General features: G+C 34.2%; 1 protein-coding gene across 2 annotated transcripts in view; it reads left to right on the top strand.

Moving 5' to 3' along the window:
- Positions 1-14,926, top strand: part of LRP1B (LDL receptor related protein 1B) — a 1,832,840-nt gene that overhangs the window by 1,531,317 nt on the left and 286,597 nt on the right. For both annotated transcript variants that reach the window (XR_013447098.1, XM_078070743.1), the window contains exons 44-47: positions 6,499-6,691; positions 7,320-7,445; positions 11,485-11,613; positions 13,836-13,955. Coding sequence is in view for 1 of the 2 variants with exons in the window: in XM_078070743.1 (XP_077926869.1) it covers positions 6,499-6,691; positions 7,320-7,445; positions 11,485-11,613; positions 13,836-13,955 (568 nt within the window). In the remaining variant the exon portion in view is untranslated. The remainder of the gene's footprint in view (positions 1-6,498; positions 6,692-7,319; positions 7,446-11,484; positions 11,614-13,835; positions 13,956-14,926) is intronic.

Raw genomic sequence — 14,926 nt, 5'->3', positions numbered from 1 at the left:
GAGGACACATGTGAGATTAAGTGGCTGTGTCAAGAAATGCATTTTCTGAATGAACACGAATTCTTATTTTGAAACATGAGCCTATTTATAGGTTCAAGGTGAAAATGCCTCAAAATTATGCCATAATGGTACATTACCATATAACATGGTAAAGTGCAATTTATGATGACAAAGCTTCTGCACTGTAAATAAAGATGCTGATTAAGCTTACAAGGTGCAGTATTTGTGAACTTATGATAAAAATGTTTTAACATGGAGATGAAAAGGTATAATTTAGTGGATTTCACGTCTGTTCCACATGGAACTCTAACCAGTGAAATGAGATATCTGAAGTCAGCTCAATTCTTAGTAGAACCTACTGTACCCTATTAAAGTCACATGTATAATTATAGACTGAGTTTAATGTTGCTTTTTTTCCTCTTTCTCTGTGTCAGCAGAAGTAGAGAAGTAAACTACTAAACTCAATCAGTGTTAAAATTCATAAAAGTTGCTGTATTCCAAATAGACTTTTGGTAACAACATAGAAAAACTTTCATTGTCATAAGCCTAGCTATTTGTTATCCATTAAAAAATTTTATTTATATCTATTAAAATTTTGTTTTCATTCTTAGTGATTCATCAAAGTGTGTATTTTGTTCATGCAAAATATGATACTGGATGGAAAAGAGAATCAAAGGTATTACTATAGTTCCTAACTTGAAGGAGCATAGATAAAATAATAAAGACAGTACATACATATATGCTAATATCAAAGACTTTCTCTACTTCTTTAACTAAGGCAAATTTTTTTTAAAGATTTTATTTATTGAGAGAGAGAGCAAGTGAGAGACAGCACAAGCTGGGGGAGGGGCGGATGGAGAGGGAGAAGTAGACTCCCCGCTGAGAAGGGAGCTGGGTGTGGGACTCAATCCCAGGACACTGGAATCATGACCAAAGCTGAAGGCAGATGCTTAACTACTGAGCCACCCAGAAGCCCCTAGGGCAAATTTTATTTTTCATTTATTTATTTATTTTTTAAAGATTTTATTTATTTGTCTCACAGAGAGAGAGAGAGAGTGCACAAGCAGGGGAGGGACAAAGGGAGAGGGAGAAGCAGGCTCTCTGCTGAGCAGGGAGCCCCATTCAGAGTTCTATCCCAGGACCCTGGGATCATGACCTGAGTCGAAGGAAGACATTTAACCGACTGAGCCACCCAGGCTCCCTGCAAATTTTATATATAAAATTGAAATCAGATCTCAGTTGCTTTGGGTCTGAAATAGCCTCAAATCCCTTAGTAAATCTGTGATCTTGGGTTGATTATATAACCTTGTTAAGCTTCAATCTTCAGTGAATGTGAGATGAAATCGTCTCTACCTATCTGTTCATGTGAAGATTAAAATTAGGTTTTATACATGTAATGCATACACATCTCATACATTGTAAGCATTCATGAAGTGTTAGCTTTTACTGTTTACAGAAAAATAATGGTAAAAGGACTAATGAATGAATGAATGAGTGAAAAGCCTCATGAGTTTTGATAAAAAGTGAATTAGGAAGTCCTTCGTTTACAAATACTGCTCTGCTATTTGTATTCTTCTTCACCCTTCTTAAAATATCAAGTGTTATCCTTTTTCTGGACAAATGCAGCTGATCTTAATTGGTCTCTCTGCAGCTCTTTTGTTTTTATCTAATCTAGTCTCTACACCAGAGGCAGAATAATCTTTAAAACTACAAACCGATAATGATATTAATGTGCTTAAAAAACATGAGTGATTTACTATAACTCTCAGAACAAAACTCAAATCCATGGCCTTGGTCTATAAGAAGGAAAGCCCTATACATGTGCCCTTTTGGCCTTTCTCACCAGGCTTTTCAGGAGATCCTCTTAGATGTCTGAGCTACCTTCATGCTCCCTTACTCTTTGTTCATTTTCCCCACATTTTATGTTCCCCCTTCTTCTTGGCTTTTATACCACGTCTTCTCTCTGCTCCATGCCCTTCCTTCTGTCTTTCTCTTTTCCTCTCCTATTGACTATTCATCATCCCCATTCTCAGGAAAATCTTCCCAGATAGCACATTGGAACAGCTATCATTTTTACACTCTGATAGCAAACCATCTTTCCTTCATCGTTATAATTTAAAAAAATATATTTATTGAAACTTAAAGTAGATATAAATCTTAAAACTTGGCTCTTCTAAGAGGAAGGACTGAAACTGTTGGCTTAATCAGCCCATGCTGCTATAACAAAATACCATAGACTGGGTGGCTTAAGCAACAAGACATTTATTTCTTACAGTTCCAGAGGCTGAGAAATCAAGATCAGGTTGCCAGTATGATCAGGTTCAGGTGACAACCCTCTTCCTGGCTTGCAGTGCCTGCCTTCTTGCAGGGGGCTGGGGCAGGGAAGGGGGAGGGGAGAGAGAGAGAAAGAGAAAATATATATTCTTAATTCAAAACGATGAATAAGTATATCCGTGGTAAGGTTATTTTCTTTCTGTATTTTTCATGTCACATTCTCTCTTCTGGATATCTGAGATCTTCATTCAGCTAACAAGTATATGCTCATATTTAACTATTGCTCTATTCATCCACTGATTTCCTAAAGAGTTGAGAACTATATGGGTAGGCCACCTGTGGTTTAGGGTTAGAAGCAAAAGCGAAATAAAATGACTAGATGATAAATCCATTAATTTTCCTTTTAATCCCTCTCTTCCCATCCTGCCCTGCCCACTCTGTCCATGGGAAACATTGTTTGTTTGTTTGTTTTGTCACCATAGATTAGTTTGCATTTTTAAATTTATATGAGTGGTATCATATACTATGTATTTCTTATTGCCTGGCTTCTTTCACTTGGCATAATTATTCTGAAATCCATCCATATTGTTACATGCATCAATAGTTCATCTTTTTTTTCCCCTCAATAGTATTATATTGTATGTGTTAAGGAAAAAGTATATCCATGACACTTGTTAAAACATCAATGTAGGCTTTTTTCAGGACTATCACAAGATATATAAGGGAGTATTGCAATGGAATTTTGTAGTAGGGGGAAAAGATGCACTCAACACTGAACACAAGGAAAAGTAGAAATTTATAGCCAAGGAGCAGAGTGGGTTGCTAATGGATGGACAATTTCTAAGAGGAAACATCAGAAGGACGGGAGGATTCTGGGTACACTGACCTAACAAGATTCTTGGTGATGGCAGGCCAAAGTGATCAGACTTCACCAGGAGAGTACAGGGGATGAAGAATTCAGTCAGATATTGATGGTGATTAGATAACAAGAGTGGGGGATTCTGGCTAAACTGACTTAGCAAAAATTTTGCTAAAGTCGAGCTCCTGAGGACATACCCAAGCATAGGATAATATGGATATATGCAGTTTGTTTATGCATAAATCTGTACATGGACATTAAGTGGCTTCCAGTTTGTGCTTATTAAAAGTAGAGCTGCTGTGAACATTTGTGTACAAGTCTTTATATAGATATATGCTTTAATTTCCTTGGGTAAATAAATGCCAGGGAATAGAAGGGTAGATCATATGCTAGTTGAATGTTTAACTTTTTAAGAAAATGCCAAATTGTTTTCCAAGTTGGTTGTACCATTTTCTATTTCCACAAGTTCCTCCACATGTTCAGCCATTTTAGTTTCATTCTAAGAATAGTGCAGTAATTTTAACTTCATTTCCCTGATGTCTAATGATGTCAATAATCTTTTTATATGTTTATTTGCCATGCATATATCTTCTTCAATAAAGTGTTTTTTCAAGACTGTTTCCCATTTTTTATTGGGTTATATATTCATTATATTTTTGAGTTTTGGAAGTGTTTTTTGTTTTTTTTTACTCAATATGGGTCCTTTGCTAGACCTAAGATTTGCAAATATTTTTTTAGAGTTTATGACTTATCTTTTCATTGTCTTACCACTCTCCTTTGAAGTGTAGAAGTTTTATAATTTGACTGAGTTCATTTTATTAATGTTTCTCATGAATCATGCTTTTGATGTCATACCTCAGAAATCTTTGCTTACCCCAAGATTATAAAAATTTTCTTCCATATTTTTCTTTAGAAGTTTTATAGTTTATATTTTGCACTTAGGTCTATGATATACTTTCAGTTGATTTTTTTATATAGATGGAGGTTTAGTTTTTGTGTATGTGTATTTATTTATTCAAGTACCATTTGTTGAAAAAACTCTCCTTTTTTAAAAATTTTGTCAAAAATTAGTTATCCATATATGTTTGGATCTGTTTGTGAACTCTCTCATCTGTTTCATTGATGTATTTCTCTATCTTTTTCCAATACTATGCTGTCTTGGTAACTGTCAATTTATTAAGTCAACTTATTTTTTACCATTTTTTTTGTATTCAAGATATTTTGTATTTCCAAACAAAATTTGGAATTAGCTTGTCAATTTCTAGAAAATGTCTGCTGGGTTTTTATTGGGATTAGGTATAATTTACCAGTTTGAGGAGAGATGATATCTTAATAGTTTTGAATCTTACAAACCATGAATAGGGCATTTCTCTTTATTTATTTGGGGTTTTATTAGTTTCTCTTAACAATGTTTTGTAGTTTTTAGGTTTTTATAGCTATTTTTATATAAGTCACTAAGTATTTCATATTTGTTTATACCACTGTAAATTTTTTTAAATTTTCAATTATTTATTGTTAATATATGGAATTTTTTGTAGCACTCTTGTATCATACAGCTTTACTAGGTATATTAGTTAGTCGAAGCAGCTTTTTATTTTTTTGTAGAGTCTATTGAATTTTTTACGTGGAGGATTATCTCACCTGCAAATAAATGCAGTTTGAGTTCATCCTCTTTTTTTCCCCAATCTGTAACAACAACAAAAAAAATTGTTTTCTTGCCTTTTTATAATGACTAGAAACTCTAGAACAAGTTTGAGTAGAAGTGAGAGTGATCATTCCTCTTGTTCTTAGTTTAATTTCTATTCTGGGTTTTTATCAGGAATGGATGTTAGATCCTATAAATAATTTCTCTGCATTTATTAAGATCTTCCTATGTGTTGTCTTTTTTTGTCTGTTAGTATGGTAAATTATACTAATAGATTTTTTTAAATGTTAAATCAATCTTTATTTCTGGAATAAACCCCACTTCATCATTATGTATTGTCCATTTTATGGTTCTCAACCATTTTTTTTAAATGTCATTGATTTTTCTCTATTGCTTTTTTCTCTTTTTACTATTTCTTTGATTTCTCTATCTTTATTTTTCCCCCCTTTTTATACTTTAGTTTTAGCATTTTTGTTGAGGGCATTAATTTGAGACATTTCTTCTTCTTTTGTGTCTTTTCTTGCCTTGTAGCTTAGTGGTAAATTTTTCATATTTCCATTAAAATACCTGAGCTCTGTCCTGGGAAACGGTTAAGCTATTTGGGAACAGTTTGATCCTTTGAGGTCTTCCTTTAGGTTTTGTTAGGAGTAGAGCAGAGTTAGTCTAGGGTTAATTAATTCACATTGCTGAGGCAAGACCCTTCCAGCTACTCTATCCAGACTCCCATGAATTGGAAAGTTTTCTAGTCTTGTTGGTGTTAACAAGCACAATTCATGGACCTGTGTGAATTTTGGGAACTCTTCTAATTCTTGTTGCTTCAGATGCTTGTGCATGTGCATAGTACTTCGCTGAGTCCCGTAGGACAGCCCTATGCAGATATCTGGAGTTCTCTTTCAATTACGTTCTCTTCCCTGTGAGATCTAACCCCATTGTCCTCCTTTAATTCTCAGCCCTATCCCACTCAGGGTGTTGTCTAGGTTCTGTTGGGTTCTTCTCTGCTATGCTGCTACCTGAATCTCTCTCAGGGCTTTAGCCATGGCCATCATGAGACACACTCAGTTTATTTCCTAAATTAATTAGGAATCTTTGTCCTTTGTTACCTGATGTCCAATATACTGAAAAGCCTTGTTTTATATATTTTGTTCAGTTTTTTAGTTGTTTTATTGAGAAGGTAATCTAGTCCTTTATTTTGGACTAAGTGGAAGTTTGGTATTTACTTTTAAACTTTTATTTCCAATACATATATATCTGGTTTAATCATTCATGGTGAAAATTTCCTGAAGGAAAAACCTGGGTCTTATAGTTCTTTATGTTCCTTTTATATTTTGAGAGTCTGATGAGTGTTCACTGGATGTTTGATGATTCTTAATAAAGATAAATGTTTATTAGTAATCATAATCTCATGTTTTTGACCTGGTGATTTTGTTTTATAATACTGAAAAAATGCAGTTATTTATATGAAATGAATGATTAGTAAATAGAAATATACTTAAAATATTAAATAAACATATTGTAAACACTAAGAATGATTAAAACATTTAAAATAAGCTATAAAGAATTTTATGATAATGCATTTAGTAAAATGCATTTTTATCTGATGATTTTTATTGATTAAATCCAACTAATCTTATTTTTTTTAAATTTTTTGAAGCAAAACTAGATGTGGATATAGGAATATCTATATATTCATTTAATATATATATATTTACATTTATTTCAGGTGATTGTCAAATCTGGGCCAGGAACTTTCCTCAGTTTAGCTGTTTATGACAATTATATCTTCTGGTCAGACTGGGGAAGAAGAGCTATTCTGCGTTCCAACAAGTACACAGGAGGAGATACAAAAATTCTTCGTTCTGATATTCCACATCAACCAATGGGAATCATAGCTGTTGCCAATGACACCAATAGCTGTAAGTTACACTAGAAACTAAATGTATTTCTTAATTATATAATCTCTCAAAAAGTTAGGTTTTCTAGTAATACTTAGTTGGATTTTGTTTTCTTAAAGTTCCTGGGGATAGTGTTTAGGATTTGACTATTCAGTACATTAAAATTATCTGAAATGCTCAAGGTAACTTCTGTAGTTTTTAATTTTCACCAGAAGAACAATTCCTTTTTAATCACTTGTTTCTGGAAATTTATTCTCTCTCACTCTCAATCTTTGAATATTCAAATCAAGTTGTTTCCATGAAAATAATACTTCTTGATAAATAAGCTTTACATCTGGGCTTAAAAGTTCTTTAATCACTGGAATATCTACAAAAATTGCAGCCTGAAGTGTCAGTGTGTTTTTAAGTGATGCTAGTTCATTTGGTGCCGTGGCATCCTTGACTAATGTTCTAGAAGATGTAATGACTTATGTTACATGTTTTTCTAATGTTCTTATCTCTTGTGATGTTTGGATTTTCAAAAGTCCTGAATCTTCCTTGTTTATATCTCTGAGAGATGGGGGCAGCCTAACAGTTTACTGTTAATCTCTATCTAACATAGAATAGAAATTCAATATAAAATGTTACCAATAAAGCCTCTTCATTGCAGGTGAACTTTCTCCATGTTCATTATTAAATGGAGGTTGCCATGACCTGTGCCTTTTAACTCCTAACGGGAGAGTGAATTGTTCCTGCAGGGGGGATCGAATATTACTAGATGACAACAGATGTGTGAGTAAGTAAAGACAATGAAATGTGATATGACATAACTCCTCAAAAGGCACACATGGACATTGAAATTGTTTTAGTGTTCGTGAAGTTGTACTCTCCTCCAATCTTAGAGGCCCAGTTGGCATATCTCTCTATTCTAAAAAGAACTCAATTCACCATTCTACTTAGTTGTAACACCATATGATAGATAATGATAACCAGAACAGTGACAAATGGTGTACTCCCTATTGCGGGCTAGAAGGTGTTGGATTAGTTAGAGAAATACCTGCAAATCACGTGAAAAGTTGTGGTTACAACTTTGAGAATTAAGTCAATAGCAAAATTAATTAAAGCTGAAATAAACCAGTATATAGGCAGTAGATCAGTAGCCTTGTAGTAAAACCACTCAGTCCCTCACAGTATGTAAATGAGAGAGAATGGCTCATGCAGCTTATTTGTAATCATTTCCAAACGGTTAATTAAGAATGTAACATTGCAGCCTTGCATGATGTTTATACCTCCCAAAAGGCATTACAATCTTTAATTAGTACCATTACAGTATACACTTATTAGCAGCTAAATTTTCAAACTGTTTTCAAAATAAATAAGGGTTCAAGTGTTCCAATATTGCCATGAGAAATTAGCCAGCAACATAAAGAATGTTACTTTATCCTTAACATTAAGACTATTTGTGTATAAGAAAGACAAGAGACAAACGTCTTGTTGGAAACTGGTGAACTCACTCTCAGGATGTGGCAATTGTTCTGCTTTTTTTTCTCTTCTCTATATACTCATCTTATACCTTCATTTTAGAAAATCAACAGAGCTGGATATGTGTACATTATAAAAATAAGTAACAGATGGTATAAGCATATTTCATCTTTATCTTCATTCTTCTTTTGGTCTTTATTTACCAGGAGGATCTTCTATCTGTTGTGTACCTTAATACAGGCACTTTAACATCATTTTCTTTACCTTGAAAACTATTGCACCTAAGACAAGAATATACACATATCTTTTCACTTTGCAAATTGGTACCACAGCCCAAGGGGCACCTCTTAGCGAAAGAAGTAAAAGACTTATATTTAAGACTGTGCCAATGCAAACAAGGGAATGATGCAATTGGTCAGTGAACTTTAAATGAAGACAGCCAATTTTAATAATTCAGGCCACAAATCCCCATATTTCTTAGTAACCTAACACTTCCTTGAATTGCTCAGGCAATTGCTTAAACTCTCTCTTTCAGTTTGCTTTTGTGGTTTCGGCTGTAATGGTCTGGATCTGATGCCATCTGTAAGCCCGGAGTGTTAGCCATGCATTAGAATCACTCATGTTTCTTTCACAGGTCACTACAAGCTAGCAGAAAAGCAATGCCTTTAGTCAAAACAGCAAGGCTTATTTGTACACAGTGGATGCCTGTCCTTGCTCCAAAATAGATTAGACACATCTGTCCCTACTAAGCCACTTCCTTCTCTCTATGGATGAGAGGGAATGAATCAGAAAGAAAACTACCTTTTAAACAAGCACAGTTGTACTCACATGCAAATGTAGAGTGATACTGGATTCCTCAGAGCTGACAGACCTTTCTAGAAGCGTCCTGTATCCATGGTGCATTCATATTGAAATCTTGTGGTCCAGCAGAGAGATTGGAGAGTAACTTCTTATCAAATCCATCTTTGGGAAATGAGGATGTTTCTAGCATATCTATGTCCACATCTGAATTAGTTCACCCAGGGCAGTTCATGAATGTTAATGGCAGTGTTGACGGGGTGAAAGACCATTTACTAACACCTCCCTCAGGACAAGGGAAGGAAAATCAGGTGTTGTCATAACTCTTGACAGAAAGATTAGGCAATTCCATTTTACACAACGTTCCTAACCTTATCAACATCCACAACAGAAATAAGAATAACAAATATAATTTAAGCAATTATCTTGTAAGAGAGTTAGAGGCCTACTGAACCATATTTTTGTTTCTGCAAAGAAGCATAAAATACTTAATGCTATTTCAAATGAACATACCTAAGCAAGAATTGTGTTTATGTAAGATTTGATTTTACATAATAAAAACATTTTTGTTGTGAATATTTGTCCCTCAGAGGCATAATGATTATAAAAGCAAAATTTGCATTTTCAATCATAACAGTTAGTTTTCATTAGAAGTGAGAAGTTAAACAAGATGTGTTGAAAGTAGATAGAATAAGTTGGGAAAGTCAATAGCCTCTAAGTAAGTGAATTTTGTTCAGTTCATGCTCGAATGTGATCATATGCGGTAATGTCAATACCCTTCTTAACACTTGTTCCTTTGAAGTTAATGATATTTTTAGACTTTTAAATTCTTTGTTACTTTCTCTAAAATGACTTTCTACCTGACCAGTCAAATTTAGTCTGCACCAAGAAAAAAAAATTTTTTTTTGGAAAGTGAAAAAAATGAACATTGGAAGAGTTCAGTTAGAAGTCATAGACAATAGATAGATAAATAATCTGTAAAATGAGATAAATTCTAGGAATAATAAAGAAAACTTTTTTATTTTATAAAATAAAACTTTATTTTTATAGTTTTATAAACTTCAAATAGTATTGGTAGCTGTGTAATTGAATATTTCTAAAATACAGCTTTGAAAAGAAATTGATAGTAAATTATAAAACTAAGCTATGTTTTCTGCATTAGTAGAGATAAATGAATTCCAATTACCTCCAATATAATTAGCATGACTGGATTTCACTGTACAATTACTCAACAAGCAATGGAGTGAGTACAAGCAAGCAAACAACACATAATGCGAGCACAAAATTGGATTCCAAATGTTTGCTGGTGAATCTATTACTTAAGAATAAAAATAGGTCTATTTTCCTCAGGAGAGATCTTTCTTTTTTTTTTTTTTTTTTTTAAAGATTTTATTTATTTATTTGAGAGAGAGAGAACGAGAGACAGAGAGCATGAGAGGGAGGAGGGTCAGAGGGAGAAGCAGACTCCCCGCCGAGCAGGGAGCCCGATGCGGGACTCGATCCCGGGACTCCAGGACCATGACCTGAGCCGAAGACAGTCGCTCAACCAACTGAGCCACCCAGGCGCTCAGGAGAGATCTTTCTAAAACAGGGGTCACATACTGTCATTCCAGGGATGAAACCTAGCTGTAGAAAGATGTTTTTTGTTTGTACTTTGTTGCTATTGGTCTGGGCTCACAGATTGGGCAAGTCACATAAAAACTCAGGCTTTTAATTTATTATGAAAATCTTGAGATTTAGAAATGGGACATGATGGCAGTGGTCATTTGGAGCCCATAAGCTTCTGGTGCACATGATTCAGTTCAACCCACGGTTTCCTGTGCATCTCAAAGAGTAGTTGCTGGCCCGGTGTGGCCGTCCTACCCCCGGTACCTCTCACCATGGATAGAACAAGAGCAATTCCAGTACTTCTGAATGACGAAAGCTGCTACTGAGACTTTTTAAAAAGGTAGCTGGGGAGGAAGATCAGTTGGAGGTAGATTTAGATGAGATGAATCAAGTCAAGCATAAAAATATGAGAACTCTACACCTGAAACTAATGTTTCAACTATACTCAAACAAAAATAAAGAAATAAATAAAAATGAAAACTCTATGTACTGGAAAATTTCAGTGTACTGAAGAATATATTATAGTTTTCAATAAGAAAACACACACAAAAAAAACCTCTCTCAATACGTACAGAACTCCTTTAACTGGCTCTTTTTTACTATTTATTTTTAAGGTAGACTGCTAAGCAAGATCACTCAAATGTAAGCCCATCCTTCTTCCCACACATATACGGTCACAAAATAATTAGCAAAATATACAAATAGGTATAAAAGAAAAATGAAGTGAGGCAACTCCTGAAAATTTTAGAAATGGAATGTAAAAACAGCAAACAAAAAGGTGTTCCTTTTTAATTTTTTTGGTTAAAGAAATGCCATAAACCATTGCCCTTTATTTGATTTTATATTTTGATAAATTTTAGTTTCGTTTTATAATAAAGATTAAGGGAAAAAAATTGTCATGGTATCAGAAATGTTTGTTATTGAGTCAGAACATTGATCCCTTTCAGCTAAAAATTCATCTTGCAACATGTATTCAGAGTTTGAGTGTGGAAACGGAGAGTGTATTGACTATCAGCTCACCTGTGATGGAGCGCCTCACTGTAAGGATAAGTCAGACGAAAAACTGCTCTACTGTGGTAAGTGTTTCATATGTGATGTATGTCCTCACTTCAGAGAGAAGTTTGTAATTATTTTCATAGTTTTTGGTTTTGTTGTCTCCATTTAGTTCACATGTATGATTTCCTTAATGTCTCTCATTAACATGTAGGTCTAAGGTAATGGATTTTGGCTTTGTGTTTTCAAATGGGACTCCTTATGTCCTATTTGGGACCCACCATATTCAGTGAAGAATTTCCTCATGGCTTTCCATCTACAAAGTTCAAGTTTAAATACAACAGGGGCCTTTCTTTTAAGCTGTCTAGTCATGTAGCGATGGGTTTTAGGATTACATTCCTAAAAATGTAAGGCAGAAATATTAGTTACTGGTGGATATTGTAAGTTTACTTGGCAGCAAAGTTCTGCTATCAGTCAATAATAGCATGCTGTTGAGTTGATACCAAAGAGTTGTCCTTATTCTTGCCTCCAGGATTGGCCCAGGGTTAGTGTCTTTGGGCACAAAGGCTGATTGCATTAACCATCCTCCTCATCAAGCATGGAATTCCTCCAGCTGTGCCTTGTAGGTGACACTAAGTGATAGTCAACCTTTCACTCTCTCTTGGGGGTAGAGATGGGCTTTTCAAGCCCAGTAAGCAACTGATATTTGCCTTCATCACAACATTATTTTTCCTGGAAAGTTGTATATGTGTAATCATTAATAGTTATTGTAGAATTGTTCCAGATTATTTCTAAATTGGTATGATTTATTTTTGCACTATAATATTAGAGTATTGGTAACGTATGCTCTATAAAATTCAGGAATCTGTATGTGGAGTTGCTATATTTGATTTCTACTTTTCTCCTTTGTTCTATTAGATAATAATTATACCTAAATAATCAAAGAGTGGTTAAATAAGAGGAAGGTAGAGTTTGGGAAATTTGCAGGCAGTTCTCGCATTCTTTTATGTTGCAGGATCACACGCTCTCAGTTAAAATGATAGTCAGATGTAATTTGCCCATGACTGATCCGTACCTAAAATTTTAGTGAATTTACCTCAAATGGCATATTCATTTGAATGAATGGTTATACCCTATACACTATGAAAATATTAAAGGATATAAAAATATAATAATAATAGTCAGCTTGCAAATTTGCATTTATTATGAATTGTCTTGAAAATATATTTCACATTATTTTTACCTTCTGAGAAGCAAGATAATATTCACATGAGCAGGGGTTGGCAACCTTTAACTGCAAAGGGTTAGCTAGTTAAATATTTTAGGTTTTGTGGGCCAAAAATGCTCTCTGTGAAATATCCTTTTATTTAAAAAATTTTGTTTTACAACTATTTCAAAATATAAAAACCATTCTTAGTGTCAGAGCTATACAAAAACAGGCTCCAGGCTGCATTTGGCCTGTGGGCTGTAGTTTGACAACCCTAGGTAGATTCTAGGCTTTGTAATCACACCTGAGGTTAACTTTTTGTTCCTAACCCTACTAGCGTATGACCAGTAAGAGCAAGGGTACTTCTCCGTATTTTAGTTTTTCACTACAAAACAAACCTAGTTTGAATGTTGGTTTAGAGCACTAAATAAACAAATGTGTGTTTACATTTGCTCCATATAGAGCCAGGCACAAAATTAGTGTTCAGTAAATGGCAGCTATTATTATTCTAAGTGGTACCTTCTGCCCGAAATTGGAAAATGTCAGGAGACTCTCTTTAAGGTAAATAGAATTCAGAAGGCAATTATTCTTCTCCTTAGGAAATTCTGGTAGACATTTTTAGATGATTTTTAAGAGAAATTTATGGATATTTAGGTAACCCTCTGATTCACTGATTCAGGAATACCTATTTTACCCCGTTTTTTTTTCTTGTTATGAAAGCCTTATGAAATGCAGAGGAGATAGGAGATAGGTGTTGAGAGTGTCTTAGGACTTTTGAGTTACAGACTTATATCTTGAGAGTTGAATATATGTTTATTTCTGTGCTGACACAAATATCAGAAACAATAATGTGGGTATAATTTGAAGAAATCTCCAAATATGAATCACTGAAGTTAAAGCACTCAGTCAAAAGGTCTTTTAATGAATGAATTACTTGATAATGCATGAATATTCTCATCCAGAGCTTTGATACTGCATAGCACTTTTTTTTATAGATCCACGATCCAATCATTATGCCATGAGAACTCATCTGTGATTTTCTATTTGTAAAAATATCTCTATAAGACCTCCAATTATGTTTCTACTTTTCTTTATAAGAAAACAGAAGCTGTAGAAGAGGTTTCAAGCCCTGCTACAATCGGCGTTGCATTCCTCACAGCAAGTTATGTGATGGTGAAAATGACTGTGGGGACAATTCTGATGAATTGGACTGTAAAGGTAAATGTATGTGGCATCAGCCTAGGAATATTATTATGCTAAGTGTTCCCTGAACTTTTCCACTGTGTGTTCCTGAGACCACAGTGGTTTCACCTTTTTGGTATATGGCACCTGCTAATATAGATGGACCACACTTTGGTAATTGCTGTTGGAAGGGAGTTAGTAGAGTTCATTGAAATTATGACTATATTCTCTATTCTGGTTTCTATCCCTTTGCTCACTTCAAAACTCTTGTCATTTCTCACCTCTTCAGTTCTACCACCTTGTTTATTGGACATTTCTACCAGAATGTGTAATACTGAATGTACTACTCCAAAAAATGCTCTCCTTCACTTCCCAATTCTCTGTTTTTCACATGACCTCATCATTTTCCTAACAACTGGACAGGAAAACTTAGTGTTATCCTTGATTCCTCTTTCTACCATATTTTATCACCCACATGTCCATATATCAGTAAATCATGCAATTCTTTGAAATATCTTTTTCAGTCTGCCTTGAGCCTGGATTAACACAATAGTCCTTTTTTTTTTTTTTTTTTTTTTTTTCCCCACTGTGTAATTCCTTTATTTTCTGCTTATTAGTGCTTTACCAACACTACAACCATAAAGAACACAATTCCAAGTACTGTACTTTTTAGTTTGGGGAGATCACAGTCTACAGACTCATTTACTTATATTAGACAAGATCAACCTCATTCAAAACTTTCTGCAGTTTATAAATTCACATAAATACAGAAATTGATGCAATTAAACATAAACTTCAGGATCTTATTTTTTAAATTCCTAGGTTATAACTTCTTCTGCAGGCTCCAATTACCTGCCCCATGATCACCAATGGTTATGGTTCAATTTAACTACATCAATTATCAACCTTTTATGTCCTTAAAGAAAAGGTAAATGGAAATTACAATTCCTTACCAAAAAGTTTAGGGTTTTCCAAATTTCAAATATTTGCTCCCCCCCCGCCCCCCT

Source organism: Halichoerus grypus, chromosome 4, assembly GCF_964656455.1.
Source record: "Halichoerus grypus chromosome 4, mHalGry1.hap1.1, whole genome shotgun sequence".
NCBI classification, from domain to species: domain Eukaryota; kingdom Metazoa; phylum Chordata; class Mammalia; order Carnivora; family Phocidae; genus Halichoerus; species Halichoerus grypus.
The sequence above is the reverse complement of the archived record's forward strand: the minus strand, read 5'-3'. Positions and strand labels throughout refer to the sequence as shown.